This window comes from Heterocephalus glaber, unplaced genomic scaffold, assembly GCF_053883595.1.
Source record: "Heterocephalus glaber isolate CG9 unplaced genomic scaffold, H.glaber_assembly_v1.0 deba00001532, whole genome shotgun sequence".
Classification (NCBI taxonomy): domain Eukaryota; kingdom Metazoa; phylum Chordata; class Mammalia; order Rodentia; family Bathyergidae; genus Heterocephalus; species Heterocephalus glaber.
In genome coordinates this window covers 23714684-23736785 of record NW_028258330.1, presented here as the reverse complement: position 1 = coordinate 23736785, position 22102 = coordinate 23714684, and the positions used below count along the sequence as shown (strand labels likewise).

Here is a 22102-nt window from a genome sequence, read left to right as displayed (position 1 = left end):
GTCGCCCACGGCGGCGGCGGCGGCAGCAGCAGCCCCGCGATCGCTAAGGAATGCGGCGGCCCCGCATAACCACGGGGTCAGGGGTCACGGCTCCGGCCTCCGCTTTCCCGCTCTGCTGAGGGACTGAGACAGGACCGGCGGCAGGGCGGAACGGCGAGACGCGGCTTTCCCTCCGGCGCTTGGGTGCGTGCGTGTCTGTCGTGGGTGTGTGTGAGTGTGTGTGAAGAGTGAGGAGGGGGAGTGTGGGGTTTTTTTTTTTTTTTTGAACAAAAACAAACCGAAAGGATGACTGGGAATCGTAGTCCCGGCTGCCTCTCTGGCCTCCTCCGCTCCGGAAGGATATGGCTGAGTGAAGCGTTTGGACCACACTTCCCGGCTCACTATGCGGCCATCTTTTCCGCTCTCCCCCCTCCCCCCTCCCACTCTCCGCTTCGCTCAGAGCTTGGTAAGAAAAGGGGTGGGCAGACGTTCGGGGAAGGGACTGGGCGGAGTCTCGCGAGGTGCGGGAACTGGCTGAGCCCCGCGGGATTATGGGAGGCTTTGCTGGGAAGGGGCGGTGGCTGCTCTTCTACCGCCGCGCTTAACTCTTTCTAAGCTGCTTGTCTTTGGACCGCTGTTCTGGTGAGGATGGGAATTGGGAATTGTTGGTCGACTCCCAGTTCCCAATTTGTGCCTCTGCCCACCTAAGCGGTTCTCACCTACAATTCTTGTAGGTGGCGAGAGGCAGGACTTTCCCTTTTGGTCTGCATCTAAATGACTCACTGTCATATAATAATGAAACAAAAAGACACTCATACCAGTAAAACGGTTTTTCCACGTTTGACGGATCTAGACGGTTCCCCATTTCCTCCTATGCTTTCATGTCGCTGTGATATTTATAGAGGCTGCACTTGCAGCGTACAGCTTTCTTACCAATTGATGAACTTGGTGATAGGATAGCAGGTAAAGAACTTGGGGTCATATTGACACATGGATACCTTACTATATGTTTAGAGGCAGTATCCTGGAGAGAGCTCAGGCTTAGAGTCAAATGAAGCTAGACCGGAATCCTGGCTGGTTCACTCCTTGGCTCTCCACTCAACCTCCCTGAGCCTGTTTTTTGATCTATATTGGGCTAATGTCTCACAGAATTATTAGGATTAAAAATTAACAATAAAATGTTTGGTAGAGCGAAAGTCTGTGAAGGAGGACCTTAACATTATTAGATTCATATAATTTGGTCCCTGGTATAGAGCACATGTTTAATAAGTGGTAGCTGTTACCAGCTAACAATGGACAATGTATTTAAGTAGTCTCTCCGAGCGTTGGTTACAGAACATTAAATGAGATTTGAAGTACACACCACATCAAAGCTTTGCTATGTGTATTTGTTGAACCAATGTCCAGAAACATTTCTAGAATCAGTCCTGAGCTGAACTGATAGCCAGCTCTCCAAAACTATAAAAGCAGGATCAGTGGCCACACTGGAAAGGTTTCCATGGATAAGAAAACAGAGCCTGCATTCCCTGATTTAACAATCAGGAGAGAACCGGAACTAAAAAAGCATTATCTTGCAGCCCAACCCCTAACACAAAAGGGTTCAGTGATCCTGCTTCTAGTACTGTTCACACAAGACTGTCACATCCAGGAAACAAAGTCCTACAGAATGTACAGATTGCAGAAGGTGAAATAAGGCACATTTTAAAATTTCTTCTCTAATTTCACCCCAACAGGAAGAAGAGGAACAATCCTTCCCCCCAAAATTGACTTGGTTTCTGTACTTTTTTTCCAATCTACAGCTCACACATTAACCTTTGACATGGCATCTAGCTTATTTCAAATGTCTTTTTGAGTAGCTTCATACCACCACCACCATCACCTGTAAAGAGTAACTAGAGAAGATTCACTGTAATGTATATGTTTAGTACACGCACTGTGGTAAGCAGAATACTGTCTTCCCTGCTCACCTCAGATTGTCCAAGCTTTAGTGTCCCTAGAGTAGTGGTGGCAAACTTACGGAATGCATGCTACAGCAAGCTGTTTATATCTTTGAAAGCTCTAAAAGGTTGACCATCACTTCCCTAGAGCTTGTGAACATGTTACATTTAATGGCAAAAGGAATTTTACAGATGGAACCTTAAAATAGGGAGACTTACCCTAGATTTTCTAGGTGAGCCCAGTGTAATCACATGGGCATTTAAAAGCAGAAGAGGAAGGCAAAGACATTTTGGAGAGATAAAGTAGAATTAGAATCAAAGTTTGAGAGGGACTGTATTCACCGTTACTAGCTTTGAAAGTGGCCCTAAGTCAGGGATATAAACAGCTCCTAAAATCAGAGAAAAATCCCTACCAACAGCCAGCAAGAAAACAGGGATCTCAGTCCTATAACTTCATGGAACTGAATTCTGACAGCCCAGTTGAGTTTGGAAGCAGAGTCTCTAGAAAGAATATAGACACCTTGATCCTAGCCTTAGTCTTGAAGCAGAGAACCAGTTGAGCCATGCTGCCTCTGGGTTTCTGGCCCATAAGAAATACAAGATATAAATGAATGTTGTTTTATGCTACTAAATCTGTGGTAACTTTTTACAGCAGCAAAGATAGCTAATATAGGCACTGTGAAAACACTTTCATTTATTTCAGCAAACACTGCCTGGATCTCAAAGTTGGGTCAGGCCATAGAGGAATCCAGGTGTGAATATATCAAGGTGTGAATATATTTGCCTTTGCAGAATCAAACAGGAACTAATTACAATATCAAATCAAGCATGAAAAGAGAATATATTCAGAGGACTGTACAAGATATTTGTTGGAAAGTTGGCTTTAGTCATTAAACCTAAAGTAGTTGTGATTTTTTTTTTTTTTTACATTAACAAAGCTCCTGAGTTTATTTTCTTGCTAGAAGCACCAAAATACAAACCTATATATTTTTTGGTGATTTTTTTTTCTTTTTCATTATAGTAATTTTTACTATAAATTGTCTTTGGAAGTCGGCACAAGTGTCGTGGGCAATGTAAGATAAACAGGACTGACATTCAACCTGACCTAGGGCAAGGGATGAGTCTCTCTTTTCAGACTTATGAGCAAAGAACAAAACTAGTAGACACCCAGGAATTCCCAAGACACGTACACCCCCGAACCTCACAATGAGATGATGTATTTATTGCCTCTGGATCTGGACTCCAGCAAGCCCGGGTTTGAACTTCTTTGTAGTCCTTTTGCACCTGTGTGATCCCAGGTAAGTTATGAAATCTCGCTGAGTCACTGCCATCATTTGGACAACAGGGTACATAGCGAATGCAAAAGATGAGCTGAGCATGGTGGTGTACATCTATGGTCCTAGATATTTAGAAAGCTAAAGCAGGAAGGTCCCCTGAACCTGGGAGTTCAAGACCAGCCTGGAAAATATGAGACCTATCGCTTTAAAAAATAAAAATAAAATAATGAGATCATATTTGCCCCACTTCTGGCAAAGCAGATGATTAGTAAATGTGTAAATTCCTGGTCCCTTCCACATTTCATTTGTTTTTATGATGTTTGGTTTATAACTGTGCTTGTGTGAGCATGTACTTGGGTTCATCATCCTATCCCCAAATCGACCACAATCATTGGCACATGATAGGTACCCAAACTGTTGAATGAATGATGCTATCTTAAATACTTCACTGCAGGAAATCTGTGAGGAATAATTTTCCATTGAGTGAGCCCTAAACAGTATTTGCAACCTACTTGGACAGAAGTGGGCAAGACTAAGACATAATTTCACTAAACAGATTGATGCAAATTCTAAAGATGAGCAGAATAGATACTTCATGGTCTCGATGCTCTTGTTAAGTCACAGAAACTGGCCAGATGATGGGTGGTCCTAACTCACAGCTCATCTACTATTTACCATCATTTAAAATCTGGTGTTTTTCAGACCTCCACATGGCTGGAAATGGGGTTTAAATTACAAAAAAATAGCCAGGCATGGTAGAGCATGCCTATAATCCCAGCACTTGGGGACTAAGCAGCTAAGGCAGGAAGATTGCAAGTTCAAGGCCAGCACGAGCTATATGTCAAGACCCCGTCTCCAAAAAAAAGTTACCAAAAGGTTAGTAATAGTTATTTCTGATTTGTAAGGCGCTGGGTGATTTTTGTCGGGTTTTTTCCTACAAAATATTTTTAATTGAAAATTATTTTTCATTTCAACTACAAAACATTTAACTTAAGATGGCAGGTATAAGTAATATTTTTTTCTTTACACCTATTTTCCAAATCTAGAGTAAGTGTACTACTTTATGTTTTGTTTTTTTCTTTGATACCGGGGATTGAACTCGGGTCTTTGCGGTTGCACAGCAGGCGGCGAAACCACTGAGCAAATCCCCGGCCCAGTGTACTACTTTATGATGGAAAAATAAATTTTCCAAAGCAATGTAGGTCAACAATGGGAGAACATCTTTAATAATAAATTCTTCCTTTCATTCTGTTCAAAAAAGATTTGTAGAACCCCTTAGAATGGCCTCAATGACCTGAGCTAGCTTTTACCAAAATTGTGGAAAAAATGAAAGCTCCCTGCTTGATTTGCTAAAGTTTTATTTATTTATTTATTTTTGGTACCAGGGATCAAACTCCGGACCTTCCACTTGTGAGGCAGGCAGTGGCACTACTGAGCTAAATCCTTGGCCCAGTTTGCTAAAGTTTTTAGGAGGAGATTTCATGGCCTCACTAAGGAACCATTCCAATTTTTTTTTCTTTTTTTTGGGTACCAGGGATCGAACTCGGGACCTTGTGCTTGCGAGGCAGGCGCTGGAACCACTAAGCTAAATCCCCGGCCTGATACCTCTTAATTTTAACACCAGATTTTTCTATCACACCTCGTATATATCAGAGCCGGGACTCAAATCAAACCACCCCAACTATTCCAGTACCACACACTTTGCCATCTTACTGTTCTGCCTCAGTGGGGCCCTAGAGTCAGTTAAGTAATCCTTACCCCTTCATCCCTCATCTGCATTCCATCTTTTTAATCTTACAGGTTGCACTTCTTTGGCCCTGGCCTGTTTTAATTGTAATGGGTCCTAAAAACCATGTGTGTTAGGTTTCACCAAAGACAAGAAAACAAGGTCAGTGACAGGGTCTCTGGTCTAATGGGATTATAGAGATGGAAACTAGTAAGTGTACACATGATTAAGACCTATGTTAAGTTCTTTTGGACAAAGAAGCAGCAACATGCTGAGAGAGCAGACTTCAGGAGGAGGTGATGCTTAGCTGGGCTTTAAAACCCCCAAGGAAAGAGTAGTGGCCAGGGAATGCCAGGTAAAAGCGACAGTGAGTATAATGGGAGAAATTTAAAATGTGTGAGTGTGAAAGTGCAAGTGTGTTCAGTTGGTGTGTGGCCTGCAGTCCAGTGGGGCAGGAGAAGACCAAACCAGAAACGTGGGCTGGCTCAATCCCAAGCCAAGGAGTCTTAAGTACCTTTTACAACAACCAGAAGTCAACAGCTCTGACTTGAGCTCAGCTACTGGCTTTTCCCCAGTTCAGTGGGCCCTGACAAAGAGCAGGTGTCATCAACGTATGCTGAATGGAATCATGCAGGTGGGACTCAGTGCTAAAGCTGGTCTGCAGTGGGGGAGAGAAATGCAAGATGGGATTGCAGAGATCCATGATGTCTCCTGCAATGGCATTCCTTTAGCAAGGTTTCTGCTGATGTCCACACTCCCATTCAAAATATAATGAGGAGCCGGGTATTATGGCATACACCTGTAATTCCAGCACTTGGGAGGCTGAGGCAGGCAGATCGCTGTGAGTTTGAGGCCAGTCTGTTACATAGAAATTCAAGGCCAACCTGAGCTACACAATAAGACCCTGTCTCAAAAAACAAAAAGAACCAGGGATTTAGCTTAGTGGTGCCACATCTGCCTCACAAGTGCAAGGTCCTAAGTTCAATCCCTGATACAAAAAAAAAAAATTATGAGTACAGTTCAGTCTTAACATTGATGATGATTTCAGTGCCTGCCTCAAGGTTGACTGTTAGCCTGTTGAGGTCAAAGGTTGCTGGCTTAGTCTCTGCCTTGTCCTCTGTCTTAGTGGAGAGCCTCCTCTATCTCAGAAAACAGCAGTAACAGCATGGGACATCTTCCATTGCCACTGATAACCTCCTCAGATGCAAGCCCTGGGAACTTAGTACCCAGTTAAGACAATCCCTGAATCCATGGATAGATGGCAGGTGATAGCAAGAAAAAAAAAACCTGCAGTCCTGTTGGAGAGAAGGAGCTTATCTCAAAGGCTGACACAAGCTAGGGGAGAAATTATTTCCCAACCTAACAATTACAGTATAAAATAAACACAAGAATTAGTAACTTTCTTAATGTACCAGTAATCCATTTGATGAGGAATAAAGGATCCCATTTACAAGCAATGAAAATATACGTTCTGGAACTACAGTTAAAATATATGCGTCTTATACAAACAAAACCACAAAACTCTACCAAGGAGCATAAGACCTTAGACCAATGAAGATGGGAGCTTCCCTTAGATTGGAAAGACCCTATAATGTGGATATTAATTATCCCCAAATTTCCCTCCCAGGTAAATGTCTTCTAAAGATGAAAATCTCAGTATATTTCATTGCCAAAATTTTCCTAAAATTCAATTGGAAAAATAGGCGCATCTTTATCATTACAAACAAACTAAAATTTACTGACAGTTTACCATGTGCCAGGCCACATCTGAGAATTTGCTATGCATCATCTCATCTTTACAAAAACACTGTGGAGGAAATACTATTAGTAACATTATACAGATGAGGAACCAAGAGAAAAACTAACTTGCTTAAGGACCCACAGCTAGTAAATGGTCAATCTGGGATTAAGCTCAGACTATCTGACCCCAAAGTCCGTGAATTTAAGCATTCGTCTCTATTGCCAAGAAAAGTATGAAGATTAATGAGCTTGGGTTTGTTCTACCAGATACTAAAACAAACTAGGTAGCCACAACAACTAAAACTGTATTTTTGATAAAGAACAGACAGACGTTAAACCAAACATTACAGATAAAGAGCCAGCTGCATAAGGAATTCTAGTGCATGATAAAGGTGATATTTCAAATTGGTAGAGCAAAAGTGGAAGTCAATAAGAAGAAGGGGACTAATCATAGATCAACCATTGGGAGAAAATGAAGCTGGAACACCATTCATTAAATAAATTCCACCTAGATGAAAAAATAGTCTTACAATCCTGGAACTGAAAGTCTTAACATGATATGAAAGTTTAAAGAAATAAAAGCTATCAAGTGAGCTAGGTGAGGTTGTGCATAGCTGTAATCCTAGCTTCTCTGGAGGCCGAACCAGGAGGATCATGTGTTAAGAGGGCCACCTAGGCAACTTAGTGACACCTTTCTTAAGGTCTGGAGATGTAGCTGGGTGGTAGAGTACCTGCCTAGCATATACAGAGTTCTCCTATCTCAGCCTTCTAAGTAGCTGGCATCCACCACTCTGTCATCATGTCTGGCTCTCTTTAGTTTGACTGCAGTCTTTAAACACAGATTATGCATTTAACCATAATGCGAATGTTTACTTTTATCGTTCAGTATTTAAAGGAGAATGTTGTATAGATCTGCCAACTTTTTCACCTAGCTCAGGTACCTCCAAGGGTGGCTTACCTCTCAGGAGCCTGGAGGCAGGGTTAACAGAATGCCCTGGGGCCCTCCATACTCTCCAGACCACACCTTTCCCAAAGTTGTGCAACTCAGCAGCCCCTCCCCTCAGGAAAGCCAACTCCTGACACAAGCAGCATCCTCCTTAAATAATGGCTGAAGGGAGAGAGAGGAAAACTGTTATACAAGAGTCAAAGATTTCAACCAGGCAGCCGGGGACTTAGCTCAGTGGTGCCGCCGCCTGCCTCACAAGCACAAGGTCCTGAGTTCAATCCCCAGTACCAAAAAAAAAAAAAAAAAGGATTTTATCGAGGCAATCAGAAACTGCCTTGGAGAGGAAATGAGGTAAGACCTGAGAGAGAGCAACAGGCTGGCAATCAACTTGAGTCCTATCTCTGCTATGTGGTCCAACTTAACACAGTGCCTTTCTCACATAATCCTAACTGCTGCAATGGACGCCACAGCCAGGAACTGCTTTACACATATGCTTTCTTTTGTCTTTTTGCTTTTTGCTTTTTGATGCTGCTAGGGATTTCACCCAATGCCTCATACATGCTAACAAAGTAAATACTATCTAGCACTGAGCTATATCCCAAGCCTCTACGTTGTTTTTACTTACTGTAATTACTGTAAATATTATTTACTTTCTGTCCCTCTCTCCCTCTCCCTCTCCTCTCTCCTCTCTCCTCTCTCCTCTCTCTCTCTCTCCTAATTCCACACTAGCATTCACTCAATGAGCACTTGTTACATAGTAGGCATTGTTCCCAGTGCTTCATATTTTATCTCAGGACAACCTAGGAGCACTTGCTGTGATCCATTTTTGATAGTTAAGGAATCTGAGGCCCCAGGGAGGTTAAACAACATTGCCAAAATTGCAAAGTTAGTGAATGGTTGAGCTTAAAATTTACAAGCCAGTAGTCTGGGTCCAGCACCCAGGCTCTTCATCACTGTCCACGCCACCTTACTAACACACAGGGTAGCCTGTTCTGTTTTTGAATGGTGAGTGAAGAGTCAGGGCAGGGAGAGGGCTGGCTCTTTCAGACATCCCCTTGTGTTCTCCATTCACGTTATCTTGTAAAACCTCACGGTCATGGGGCGGGGATTTAGCTCAGTAGCGCTGCACCTGCCTCAAGAGCACAAGGTCCTGAGTTCAATCCTTAGTACCTGGGGAAAAAAAACAACTCACAATCACCTGTGAAGTTACAGATGGGGAAATGGGTTCTGAGACCCTGAGAGGGCCAAAAGTAGACAAGAGATATAGAAAATAGATTAGTGGCTGCCTAGGGCTGTGGGCTGGAGAGGAAATGGGGAGTGGCTGGTGGCTGCTAATGTATAGCTGCTTCGGGAGATGATGAAAATGTTTTAAAGTTGATGGTGGTGATGGCTGCACAACAATGAATATACTATAAAACACTGAACTGTACACTTTATATGGGTGAATTGTATTTCAGCAAGTGAATTGTACCTTTTTTTTTTTTTTTGGTACCAGGGATCAAACTCTGGTCCTTGCGCTTGCAAGGCAGGCAGCAGAACCACTGAGCTAAATCCCTGGCCCAAGTGAATTGTATCTTCATAAAGCTGTGTGGGGTTTGCTTTTGTTTTTGTCTTGTAATGCTGGGGATGGAGCCCAGGGCTTTGTGCTCCTGGCTCTGTCACTGAACTATATAGCCCAGCCCTGTTTTGATTTGTACAATAGGAGGCTATATGGAAGGAGTGGCAGAAGTGGAATTTCAGTAAGCTTCACATCAAAAGCTTTGAAACTGCTGTTGTCTCTCCTTTTTCTCTCAACTCTCACATCCAATTACGAACAAACAAAGGCATGTTCTCACTTCTCTCCTTTACAGCCGGGTCCAAGTCACCTGTTCTTGCTCCCACCTTGCTCTCCATGGTCTGTCACCACAGAACAGCCACAGGGACCCTTGTAAAGCACTCCTGTCAGACTGTGTCCCTCTTCTGCTCAAAAGCCTTCAGCAACCTAAAAATACAATTCTCTGACAGCTCAGATCTGCCCCTGCCCACTTGCCACTCCAGCCCCCTGCAGCCCCCTCACACTCCTGCCTCAAGCCTTTGCACTCTGCCTAGCTTGCTCTCATTCACTGGGGTTCTGCCCTAGAGATGCCTTCCTTGACCTCCCAGCCTCACCTGGCCACTCCCCTAGATGGAACTCTCTAACTTCAGGCCTAACTTGTTTCTCTTCAGAGTACTTCCGACCCCCTGCCACGGTACAGAGAATTTTATTAACCCCAAGGCTCCACCACCAAATGTGAGATCCCTTGGGACAAGGGCTTTGATGTGGTGCACACCTGTAATCCTAGCTGCATGGGAGGCTGAGGCAAGGGTATCTCACATTTGAGACCAGCCTGGGCAACTTAGTGAAACCCTGTCTCAAAAATAAAATAAAATAAAAGAATAGAATGTAGCTCAGTAGTACAGTGCCTCTGGGTTTAATCCCTAGTACTGGGGTTGGGGGGAAGAATAAATTAATCTGAAGCCAAACTCTGGCTCTTCTCCCCTGGGAAAATCTAGCAGAGGGTGATCACTGTGTTTAACATGCCTTTTCCAAAATCAGGGACCCCCCTTTGTGCCATATCAGTGCCTCTGCTCCTCTTGAATTTTCTTCTTTGTAAATAGTGATTAATTCTTTACTGAGGCTTGGGAAGGGTAGGGACCACAGCTGTAGGTCATGAACATGGAGAAATTTTTTGTTTGCCTGCACAAGGAAGATGAACTTCAAACCCAATGGCATAAGTTTAATTTCTCTGCTCCTAAATGTCTCCTACTGCCCTAAAAGTATCTAGGCCCCATTTGCAGGACATTGAGCCCTTGGAGTCAAGCTGAAGAGCTCCTTAGAATTTCTTGGGTACTAAGCTGTGCTGAGAAAGCTCCTGGCACAGTAGATTCGCCAGTAAGCTCAGAAAACCTGTGAACAGAAGGCAAACTTGAAGCACACACTTAGTGAAATTGCTTTCTGTTATCTCAAAGGGAAATCAGCAGGAAGGCAGGCTGAGACAGGCATAGGAGGAAAGCTGGAGGGTAAATGGGCTGTGCTTCAAGCCCCCCACAAGCCCTGGAGGGCTCTCCCCCATCTACCGGACAGGACACTTCCCTGCACTGCCTTTCATTCTCTGCTTCATCACCCCAGCCTTGCTGGTTCCCCAGGCACCATAAACACTCCCATGCTCTCCTCTCATTCAGATTGTTCCCTTTGTCTGGCATGCACTTCCCTTCTGCCCAAGTGGGTGAGACCGGCTCACTCTGATGCCTCCTCTGCAAAGCTTTCCTCCATCTCTTCTGGCACATCACTCCTTCCTTTGATAGTCCCTTGGTTCTGAGCTGTAGGTCTCAGCATCTATCCAACCATTCAGTTCTTCTTTGCTTCTTTCTTTTTTTGTTGTTATTGTTTTGAGACAGGGTCTTGCTATGTATTCCAGGCTGGCCTTGAACTTGGAGGCAATCCTCTTGCCTCAGCCTCCTGAGTGTTGGGATTACAGGCAAGCAACACCACACCTCGCATTTATTTTTTTATTATTTGCACTGCTTGGAAATCAAACCTAGAACCTCACACATGCTGGGCAAGTGCTCTACCTCTGAGCTACATCCACCGCCCCATCATCTAATTCTTCTAAACACCAGGTTTAGAGAAGACAATGCCCTTAGGGAATTTAACAAAGAAATTCATAACTGTAAATTGGGAAAAAGGCTAAGAAGGAAACAAGTTTTTTGTTTTGTTTTGTTTTGGGGGTTTTCTGGTACCAGGGATAGAACTCAGGACCTTGTGTTTGCAAGGCAGACACGGTGCCACTGAGCTAAATCCCCAGCCCAGAAGGAAACAAGTTTGACGAGAGATCATACAGTGTGTATGTGGGGAGACCAGAACAGAGGCTGGGAAGGCTTCTCTGAGGAGGTGACATTAAGCTGACCGATAAGAGTGAGCCAAGCAGAAAGTGGAGAGGAAAGTATATCAGGCATCAGACAGAGCATGTAAGATGGTGCTGGCCAGGAAAGAATTTGGCATGACCCAGGAACCAAATGGAAAGGCTGTGGGACCCGTGTGAGAGAAGCAAGCCTTATGGGTACTGAGGCTCCTAGTCACTGTCTCTGTTTCTGCCTCCCCTCTCCTCACAAGGGCCACATTACATTTCACGCCTCTCCACGTGTCCAACGCAGACCAAGACCCCTGGCGAACACAAGACATTCAAGTGTCTTGGCTGCACGATCACCAGAGATGCTATGAGCAGCCCCGCCTGGGCCCACTTTCTACCCCCACAGCAAGACTCCAGTTGGCTCGCCTAACTGAAGCACCTGGGGAGCTGTTAACCACAACACTAGAGATAGAAACCAACCGAGGATGAAATGCGGACAGCTACAAGTGCTACAGTTATGTTATGACAAATGCCACTGTCAATCCAGTTGGCAGATGTGACCACCACATGGTCCTTGGAGACCAGATTCTCAGGTGAACTTCAATCAGATGGTGGCTCTCATCTGAGGGCCTGCCAAAATCAGCCCCAAGATTAAATAATAAGTTTGAAGTTCAAAATACAGTTTCCAAGATTTAGTAGTTTCTCAATTAAAAAAAAAATCCAAGAGATAAGTGGGCAGCAATTTCCAAGGTGCGCATTTGCCATCCTGGTGAATCAGCCCCCATCCCAACCCAGGATTCTGCCTCAACAATACATTCTTTGAACTCCTGCTTATTTTCCAACAAAAGTGACTTACACTATGCCAAGCTATGAGGGTTTTTTGTTTAGTTTTTGTTTTAACTCTTTAAGGAAAGAAGAGGGGAAGGTAAAGAGACATAACACATAGTTTGAGGGCATCTTATGAAAAACACAATTAAGAAACCTTTGGGCTAGGGATGTAGCTCAGTGGCACAGCACCTGCCTCACAAGAGCAAGGCCCTTGAGTTTGATCCCCAGTACCCCCCCCAAAAAAAAAGAAAAGAAAAGAAAAAGAAAAATGTGAGAAGCACTTGTTAAGGTCTTCCCCCACCCACATTCTTTTTTTGAGGTGTTGGGGATCAAACTCAGGGCCTCATACATTCTAGACAAGTGTTCTATCACCAAGCCATACCCCTAGCCCTGTCTCTCTTCATTTTATGTCTCTCTTCTTTGTTGCTATGTATTTTAAATGCCAGTATTGTAATTCAGTATTTTCCCCTTCTACCTTTCTTTTTTGTTTTTCTGTTTGTTTGTTTTTTTGGTACTGGGGATCGAACTCGGGTCCTTGCACTTGCACAGCAGGCGGCGAAACCACTAAGCTAAATCCCCAGCCCAACCTTTAACAACAACAAAATTAAAATGTTTAAATAAGGGGCCAAAAAAAGTTTAAAGAAAATAGTGTCTCAGCTACAGGCATTAGTTATTTTCAAAAGTGTCAGCCATTTACGAGGACACCTTTTTGTAGGTACAATAAATCTGATTGATTTTATTACACATCTTAGTTTAGAATCACTTTTACATTCCTAGACAAAGAGATGATACAAATAAATATCAATCGTAAAACTTAGAGCCCCAAGTATTGGCAGATTCTTTGTCTACAAGTAGCCAAAGAGAAGGTCAAGATCAATAGTAACTCCAAGGAGCCATAAACCCCACTGCCTTCTGCCCAGCTGGGACCACCCCTTTCATAAATAACCTCAAAAGTATTTCATTCAAGAGACAAGGGCAGGGAGAAAGTTGCCTGATTTCCAAATAGTAAAAGACAAAGCCTCACATGATAGACAACTGCCAGGCCCACTATTTGTATCTAGTTCCCTCTGAGCATTTTCAGCATGGCTTTACGGTACATTAAAAGCCTGGATTTCATCTACTGATGGTGTTTGGATGGTCCAAGGAGCATTCACAATATACTCGGACTTCAAATGGGACTGTGAGGCAGAACTGGCACCCTGTGTTACAAGGGAGTCGACACTTCTCGGAAACTTGGCAACGAATCTACATTCAGTGAGTCAGGACTTACAAGAGTCAGACAGAAAAAGCAGAGAGTAGCCCATGCCTAAGCTGTAGAACACTCTGGTGCCCTTGGTTGAGAAAGTGTGGGTGGAGCAAGTCAAGCAGCATGCAGGCATTAGATGGGAAACCATTTAACATTAAGTCAGAGTCTTAAGAAAGTGCTTCATGCCTATGATTTGTGGCCTTGGGTTCTGAATCCAGGGGTCTGGGAGATGTGTGACTGTAAAAATATGAAGCCAGATATATTCTACTGAGCAGAACAAAAGGGAGTCTGATGAGGTTGCAGACAGTCTCAAATTCCTTCTCCCAGATAGTCTTCTGAGGTCCCACAAGAGACTTGCTTTCAAACTTTACTAGCTGCTGGCATGAAGGCTCTCCACCATCCTGGAACACTCTAGCATGGATGCCCTTAGTGGGCTTGCTATGTCCTCTACACATGTGGCTCAATTCAGAAGCCCAAGCAGCACCATTCTGGTGGCAACAACACATCTTACCATCTGCTCCTTTTGAATATTTCTCGGATCCATTTTGAGAGAAGAAAAGCACCAGAGACTGCTTGGAAAGGGATAGATTCATCTCTCCAAGTGAGTGTCCTTTTACTGACTGTCCCCAGACCACCAAATAAACACAGCTGAGTACCAGACAAGCTTGTCTTAGTATTTAAGCCTTGTCAACCTGGCTTTCCTCTTTTGCCTTCCTGGAAAAGTTCTGTGTCACTTAACTACCCTTGCTCACATGGCCACCTCAAGATATCAGTTTTAAGGTATAGTGTTATCCACAGTTTTCAATTCTCTGATTTGCTACATGATTATTTTCAGCCTACAGAATTCAGACTAGCTTCAAAGGAATGTAGTGTGAGAGACACATTCACCAGTAGATAACCATCGTAGGCTACATCATTTGTTCCTATTCAAACAGGCAAGTTCTTAGTAAATAAGGAAGAAGCAGGGTTTGAACCCACAAAAAGAAGAAAGAAGGCTCCATTATGCTCTGGGAACTGCTGAATAGGGCCCTGGGTTCAGAAAGAATGATTACTAACAAGAAGAGATCTGTGAACACCAGATCTCTGTTTTCCAGACTGCTAAGACATTGCACTTGTTACCTCCTCTTCCCCATGGGTTCTAATCCAGAAATGTGCCCTGGGAACTGAGCAGTTAAGTTAAAATATAACTCAAGGCCCACCTGAGTCACTATCTTCTTGAGACACCATGCCAGCATGGTGTACCAGGCAGACTTGGGAACTCATAACGTCTCCTCAGGCTTGGTTTGTGGACTCAGACACACACATAGTAGTGCTTCCAGCCTGGACTAGTCATTTAATAGGCCTTTAATGGACAAAAGGCAACAACTGCACTTTAGCATATTTCTAAAATTGGGCAAATTCATGGTCTCCGTTTCTTACAGACACACATGGACCCATAGGGCACAGACACATTGTGCGTACACACTTATGAGCTTGGGGGGAAATGAGTAACAGTCCACCTGGCAGGAGTCCCAGCTCTAGGATTCCATGAGTCCTGAAGGCAAGCAGGACTCCTTTGCTTCCACCTGTATGCATTCCCTTCCCACTGCTCTGAGTCTCATATTTCCAGCTCTGCCTCTGCCTAGCTACTGTTCTGCTCTTTCTGCCAGTATGGAACAAAATGGGGAATTCAAAAGTGCCACTAGATGTTGCTTTCCCCCAACTCTAGTCATCAGAGAAGGCAGAGCCAGCCTCCCTTCTCCCACAAAACAGGCCCACTACAAAGCACACTCTGGAGACAGAGGACAGGCTTACTCAAGGATGCTCAGAGTATGCATGCATAGGGAAAGATGATGACAAATCCAGAACAGTAAAGTGACATGGTGGATGAACATGGCACTGGCTTTCAGACTTAGGTTGACTGGATGGTCTGGTTTTGAGGTCTGAAAGAAGCAATTTCCCTAAACTCTCCAAGGAGGCAAAGGGAATGTTATTTTTATTGCTTCTGACATTGAATCTTTCACGAGCAGAAATTGGAAGAGTTTCTCATTCAGCAGATCCCAAAAGCAGACCCACTTCTTACTGAGAAGCATAAAAGCAAGGTTGCTGATTGTGTCCTCCTGGGCATGGATCCAAATGAGATTCCTCATTTCTCCCTACAAGATCAGGCACCTCTTCAAGTTCTAGGGCTTTCACTTTTCAACCTCACTGTCACTTTATCCTGAGGCTCCAAAGACACAGTCTGGCTAAGGGGATCCCTGACTCTGCCCCATTGTTTGACAAGACGGGAGCCCAATGTGAAAACAGGCTAGAAAAGGAGAAGGGAGAAAAGAGGGGAGGGGTGGAGAGAAGGCAAGGGAGAAGGGAAGCAAGGTCATGGTCATTCTCTTGCTGTCCTCTTGGACTATCGCACTTTTCCTTACCCATGCATTTCTGAGATGCTATTTAAAGGACATTTCCCAGAGGAGCTGAGTGCCAGATTAGGGCCAGCACATTCGACCAGATTAAGTTGGTTAATCTGCAGAGGCCATTGCTTCTCCTCAGGGGAACAGTTCTGAGTCTGGGCTCGAATCCTCTCTGCAGCTTCGTGCTCATTTCTTCTCTCAGAAGGCAACACTGCTGCTCATGCCCTGGGAGAAGAGCCCCAGCTTTACTTGGGAACCAGCCCCCGAGACTGTGGATACAGCTGAGATGCAGGGGTTCCTGAGGAGGACGAGGAAGAGGATCCTGACTTCCTGCCACTTTTAGGTCTGCAAAAGTCAAGCACATGTGGACATCATACATTTCCAAGTGCCATGCATATTTCAAGGTGACCTTTCCTCAATGGCCTGAAAGCCAGGACACACGCAACTGTAAAACCACTATGTTGGCCCAGCCTGATCCCCTAGGCATGGCCAACACGGGGTGCCAATAGAGGTACGAATTTTGTTCGAGGGACTCTGATGCTCAGCAATTGTTCTGAGTGTGACTGTTTTCTCCCAACTGGTAAACTATGAACTCGGGTGCAGTGGCACACACCAGTAGTCTCAGTTACTCAGGAGGCTGAGATAGGAGAACCACTTGAGCCCAGGAGTTTGAGACCAGCCTGGGTAAGAGGAATACCATATTTCAAAAAAAAAAAAGAAAAGTTTACAAATAGAATTTCTTTCATGCTTGTTTTTTACCCCATCTTCCCCTTAAACTTCTAATCCAGAATTTACAAAGATAAAATTCTACTTTTGCATCAAGCAGAGGAGGTTAATTTAGTAAGGAGGCTCAGAGCCTGGGTCGTGGGTTAAGGTAGACCAAGATTTGAACACTGGCTCTGTCTTAATACTTACTTGCTAAATTTCCTTGGACTTGGCTACTGTTATGGTTTATAGCTCAAATGTCCCCCAAAGCTTCATGTGTTCCCAAGTGGGCTTCTGGGAATGGCTGGATCATGGGTGGGTAATACTGGATTAAGGATGTGTGATAACTGGATCAGCCCACTGATTGGATCTGGGTGTGGGTAATGGGAAGGTGTGGGTAATGGGAAGGTGTGGGTGGCATCATCCAATAGGCTTATAGCCTGGATGGGAAAAAGGGGAAAGGAAGGCTCTCTGCTTGCTGCCTCCTGCCTACCCTCCCATAAACTTTTTCCTCTGCCTGCCCCTCTGCCATGCTGTCCTGGTTTGAAGCCAGCCAACTAAGGACTGAAGCCTCTACAAACTTGAGCTAAAATAAACCTTTCCTCCTTTAACTTGTCGGTGTTGAGTATTTTGTCCCAGCAACAAGAAAAGTAACTAAAATAGCTACTTTCTCAAATTCTCTATGTCCCAATTTTTTCAATAAAATGGGATTGACGATATTTCTTTTTGTAAGAAATCATTAATAGAATCATATGAAGCACTTAAGAAATACCAGCACCAAGGGGCCAGGGATTTAGCTCAGGGGTGCTGCCACTTGCCTTGCAAGTGCAAGGTCCCAAATTCAATCCCTGGTACAAGAAAAAAAAATAAACAAACAAACAAAAAAGAACTACCAGCACCAATGGGAACTAAAGAACTGTGCTGTAGGTCACCAGAACACATGTTCCTTATGGTAGGGACTGGGTGCATTAGGTATTGTGGTATTCAGTGTACCTAGCACATGGTCTCAATCATAAACATTTGTGGAGTAAGTGAATAAACATAGGAGTAATATGGCAACAACTTCTAGTATGTTCTACAAGCATTCCACAGTAAACAAACACTCATGATGTCACCCTCTACCTTGATTTGTCTTTATTTCAAACACAGGTCACCAAAAGCCACTCACCTGGCCTTGGATTTCTTAATTGCAGTGCTTTCAAAGGACGACGCATCCACCTGTATCTCATCTTCATCCTGTAGAGCTGCATCCAACGCAGCCTGGACCTTGGGGGCAATGGCTGGGCCCTCGTAATTTCTTGTGGTCCGGCTGGGCATGTCCAGTTCCAAGAGCATTGTGTTTTCTGCCTGCAGAAACAAAGTCATCACCAGCTAGGTTAGTTTCCAGTCAGACAGACAGAGAATATAGGCACACTAAACCTCCTCTGGGGACAGGACTGCAAATTGCTTGCCATTCAGAGCATACCAAGAGCCTGCCTAGAACAAATAATATAGCTTTATATTTTATTCCTGGTGAGATTACATATTTTTTTATATTCTTTTGTTGTTGTTTATTTGTTTGCTTGTTTTTTGAGACAGGGCATCACTACGTAGTCTAGACTGACTTTCAGCTCCCTATGTTGCCCAGGCTGGCCTTGAACTCACAGCAATTCTCTTGCCTCAGCCTCCTAAGTGCTGGGATTACAGGGATGTGCCACCACACCCAGCTTATATTCTTCTTTATGCTTTTCTGTATTTTCTATTTTTATTTTTATTTACAAGGAACATATCTTATACCCTACGGGAAATAATCAGAGAAAAATTATTAAGTAAAAACCCATGTATTACAGACAGTTTTGAAATACAAAAAGATATAAAGAAAATAGTCATCACCAAGTCTCCTAGAGACTTTTCAGCTGCAAAGGGGAAGAAGAGTCTGGTGTGTGTATGTGGAGGGTATGTATGCTCAGCAGTGTATGTCCTTATAATTACATTTTGAGAACAACTTGTGAGCCTTGCCTCATAATTAGTCCTGTAGATAAACTCTGTCACTCGATGTCTTGTGGTGAGCCTCTCACAGCTCCTGGGAGGACTGGATAAAGAAAGAAGCACCACAAATACACATACCATCTTCTACTCTGGTTGCTCCAGAGGGGGCACGAGGGGACACAGTAGGGAGAGGGTGGGGAGAGAAAGTGGCTTATTTGTCAATTTTAGATATTGAGATAGTGCATAAAATTGCTCCTGATGGAAGTAGGTTCATTGCTCATTTGCAAATCACTGCTTTAACTTCTCCTTCGGGTCAGATTAGTCCTCTGGAAACTCACATATTTGATTTGTGGGCTTTAAAATCATGTTTTTGGCTTGAGACACAAAATAACTGGCCAAATATGCAACATCTGAAACAGCTAGAAAAATCCTTCTGAGGATTTTGACACACCACCCAACTTCCATAGCATAAAACTCCATCTATTAAATCTGTTTTGCTTTTGATTTTTTTACTTTAAGTAGCTCAGTGTCAAGAATAGCACCTTGGAAGTTAACTAATTCAAATAATCTATTTTACTCTGGCTCCAAAGAAGAAACAAAACTTTGTTTTCTTTTTGGGACAAGGTCTTGCTATAGTCTAGGCTGGCTTTGAACTGGCTATGTACCCCAGGCTGGCCTCAAACATATGATCTTCCTGCCTCAGCTTCCTGAGTGCTGGGATTACAGGTATATGCCACCATGCCTAGTTAACATTTTTGAACTTTTAAGTTAAAATCTTTCATTGTAAAAATACAGGTTCCTTATTGATCATCTCAAAATATAGATAAAGCAAAAAGACAAAAATTTAAACTGAGAATACTTCCGTCAACCAGAAAAAGCAAGTTTCCATTTTCATATATTTTATACTGGATTTTTAAATTTACATTTTTAAATGTAATATAAGTAGATATTAATAAAGAAAATATTTTAAAAATTCTTCTATGAAAAAAATAAAATTTCATAACAAAATAATTAGAGAATAATAATCATTAATATATTGTGTATCATGGTCTTAAAAAAATGGCCAAAATGTTACTCTGGACTGGATTTTTAAATCATACATACACTTCCTGTACAAACTGTTTTTAACTTAATACATTGTGCCTCCCAGGATCTCTTCACCCGCTCCTGCCTACTCAGAATAAATGGGAAGGTCCCATTAAAGAAAGCAGTCTGGCACTGGGTATAGGGCCTGACACACAGCTAGTGCTTATAAATAGAAGCTCTACAGCATTTTTATTGTAAAATATTTTGGGATAATTACTAGCCCTAAATTTTATGTCATTTTAAATGACTGCATGATTGACACACATGATGTGCAAAGAAAGTACCAGAAGTTCTTTAGCACAGGCCCACGTCCTGTCACCAGACATCTGCATTCGTTCCAAGGTTCCTACAGAACCATTCTGAAGTTTCCAGTTAATGTTTAAGGGCCATAATGGACATGAAGTTTGCACTCCCCTCTGTACCCTGCTCTGATCTTCTCAGTCTCACCCTACCTTCTCACTTATTATTCATAAATTACTATAGTCATGTATTACTTGTTATAATTATTATAAATGTTGTCAATCTCTCTGGACAGAGTCAGGGTACAAACTCTGCGACTTTGCAGAATAGTGCTTAACAATTTAAACCATTCAGATCTAGACTCCTCCAAAAGAGGGAGGGGAAAACCCAAGGACAGTCTTCTCACCCGGTATCGGGACTCTGGACGAATCATCATGGACATTCTTGCATGTTGGCTCAATGGTCTCTTATAGCCAACAGCGGAGACTGGCCGCTTCATCATCTGCTGATTCCTGCAAATGGACTGCAGTGTTAGGGCCGTAGCTGGAGTGTGCCCCACAGCCCAGGCTTGGTCCTGTGGAACAAGCACTGAGAAGACTCTGAGCCACACAGAACCTGGAGTGCTAACTCCCAGGACTGGGGGCTAATGAAAGTAGGCAGCAGCTGCTTCTATTTTCTGCTTGAGTTGCTGTCTGATTCAGATGTGAGCCCCATGCATCTTTAAGCTGGAAGGGATCCATGGTCATCACCATGTAGTTCTTAGACAGCAGACACAAAGCACAGCTATGAACACTCCCCAGCTCTGCATCCTTGGCAGAGGTCTCCTCTGTTCCCAGCAGGACCCAGGCTCAGACTGATACACAAAATATCACCTCTGTGCTACCCTCACTGGATCCAGCACATCTCACTCAGTGAGGATGGGGTGAAATCCAAGAACTTGAGAAAAGTTTTTAGCTCACTGGTGACAAAGCCTACCAATTGCTAATACCACACTCATCACCAAACTTTACCTCATGGACCTATGGGAGCCACAAAGTCAGAAATATAATTGGTTCTGATGTTAAATAAATCAAACTGTGTTCTTCCCATGCTCATTTGGTCAAGTCCAGCTTTTCAACAATTCTTTGTCCCCTCCCCACCTGCAAGTCTACTTAATGTAAATAGTAACTTACTCCAGTCTGGTTATAGGATGTAATTTCCAATGATCTTCCTCTTCATCAAAAAAGGATCTGTTCATATTTTTACTCTTTTCTTCCAGAGGAATAAAGTTTTCTATAATAAGATGCCTGCAAGAACACATGTAACATGAGCGAATAAAGACAAAGAATATATACAATGCCATATGCAGTGGCACCCGCCTCTGATTCCAACAACTCGAGAGGCTGAGGCGGGAAGACCGATTGAGCCCAGGAGGCTCATCTAAACAATATAATGACACTCTCTCAAAAAACAAAACAATAACAAGAAACTACAAAGTTGACTATCTGGTATCATGAATACTGAGTAATTAGCTAAGAGTCAAGTCACTCAGCAAATATTTACTGAGTAAATACTATGGGCCTAACATCATACACAGACACAGACATGAATGACACCTGGTCCCTCCCTAAGACAATGAGGTAAAGGTGCAGTACTCTTACATACAACAGGTTCTGAGTGCAATCTGTCCCAGGAGAGGTTATTTCTGCCCAGGGAGGAGCACCATGAGGAAGTGAATGGACTGAGAAGGAGGCAATCCCTAGTCTATCCTTGGGTGAACATTTGCTACCTGAAGAATCTTTTATCTTTTTGTTGTTGTTGTTGTTGTTGTTTTTTGTTTTTTGTTTTTTGAGGCAGGATCTTACTATGTAGTCCAGGCTGGCCTAGAACTCACTATGTAGCCCAGGCTGACCTTGAACTTGCAATGATCCTCCTGTATTGACCTCTCAATTAGTAATGGGATTATAGGCATGCACCACCATGTCTAGTCCAAAGGATCTTTAAAAGGGCCACTGGTGTTGCTAAGCCAGGTCACTGCCTTCCAAAACACTGAAAACAAATTAGAAATTAAATGGCCTTCCTCCAGTCCCATGGCTTGTTCCCCAAGCTGGAAAACTGCCCATTCTAATTGACCAGGGTGAAGATCAGGACCAAATGGATTTGGCATACTGAAAATGAAGATCATTCCTGAG

At 43.4% G+C, this 22102-nt stretch overlaps 1 protein-coding gene and 1 long non-coding RNA gene across 8 annotated transcripts in view; one reads left to right on the top strand and one right to left on the bottom strand.

The window, feature by feature from the left end:
* The first annotated feature begins 34 nt into the window (after nucleotides 1-34).
* Nucleotides 35-14229, top strand: LOC101705727 (uncharacterized). Of its 3 annotated transcripts, XR_002393427.2 has the most exons (5): nucleotides 35-183; nucleotides 1713-3214; nucleotides 3896-4069; nucleotides 4994-5081; nucleotides 11738-14229. It is a non-coding gene; the product is annotated as an uncharacterized LOC101705727 (long non-coding RNA). The 3 variants fall into 3 exon arrangements; XR_205055.3 differs by lacking the exon at nucleotides 4994-5081; XR_002393426.2 differs by having other exon boundaries at nucleotides 4994-14229.
* A 629-nt stretch (nucleotides 14230-14858) lies between these two features.
* The window catches only part of Kif3b (kinesin family member 3B), a 42208-nt gene continuing 34964 nt past the window's right edge, over nucleotides 14859-22102 (bottom strand). For all 5 annotated transcript variants that reach the window (XM_004840580.4, XM_087188852.1, XM_087188853.1 and 2 more), the window contains 4 exons: nucleotides 21104-21217; nucleotides 20338-20443; nucleotides 17806-17984; nucleotides 14859-16277 (listed from right to left, as the gene is read on the bottom strand). In XM_004840580.4, coding sequence (XP_004840637.1) covers nucleotides 16178-16277; nucleotides 17806-17984; nucleotides 20338-20443; nucleotides 21104-21217 — 499 coding nt within the window. In that variant the 3' untranslated portion in view covers nucleotides 14859-16177. The remainder of the gene's footprint in view (nucleotides 16278-17805; nucleotides 17985-20337; nucleotides 20444-21103; nucleotides 21218-22102) is intronic.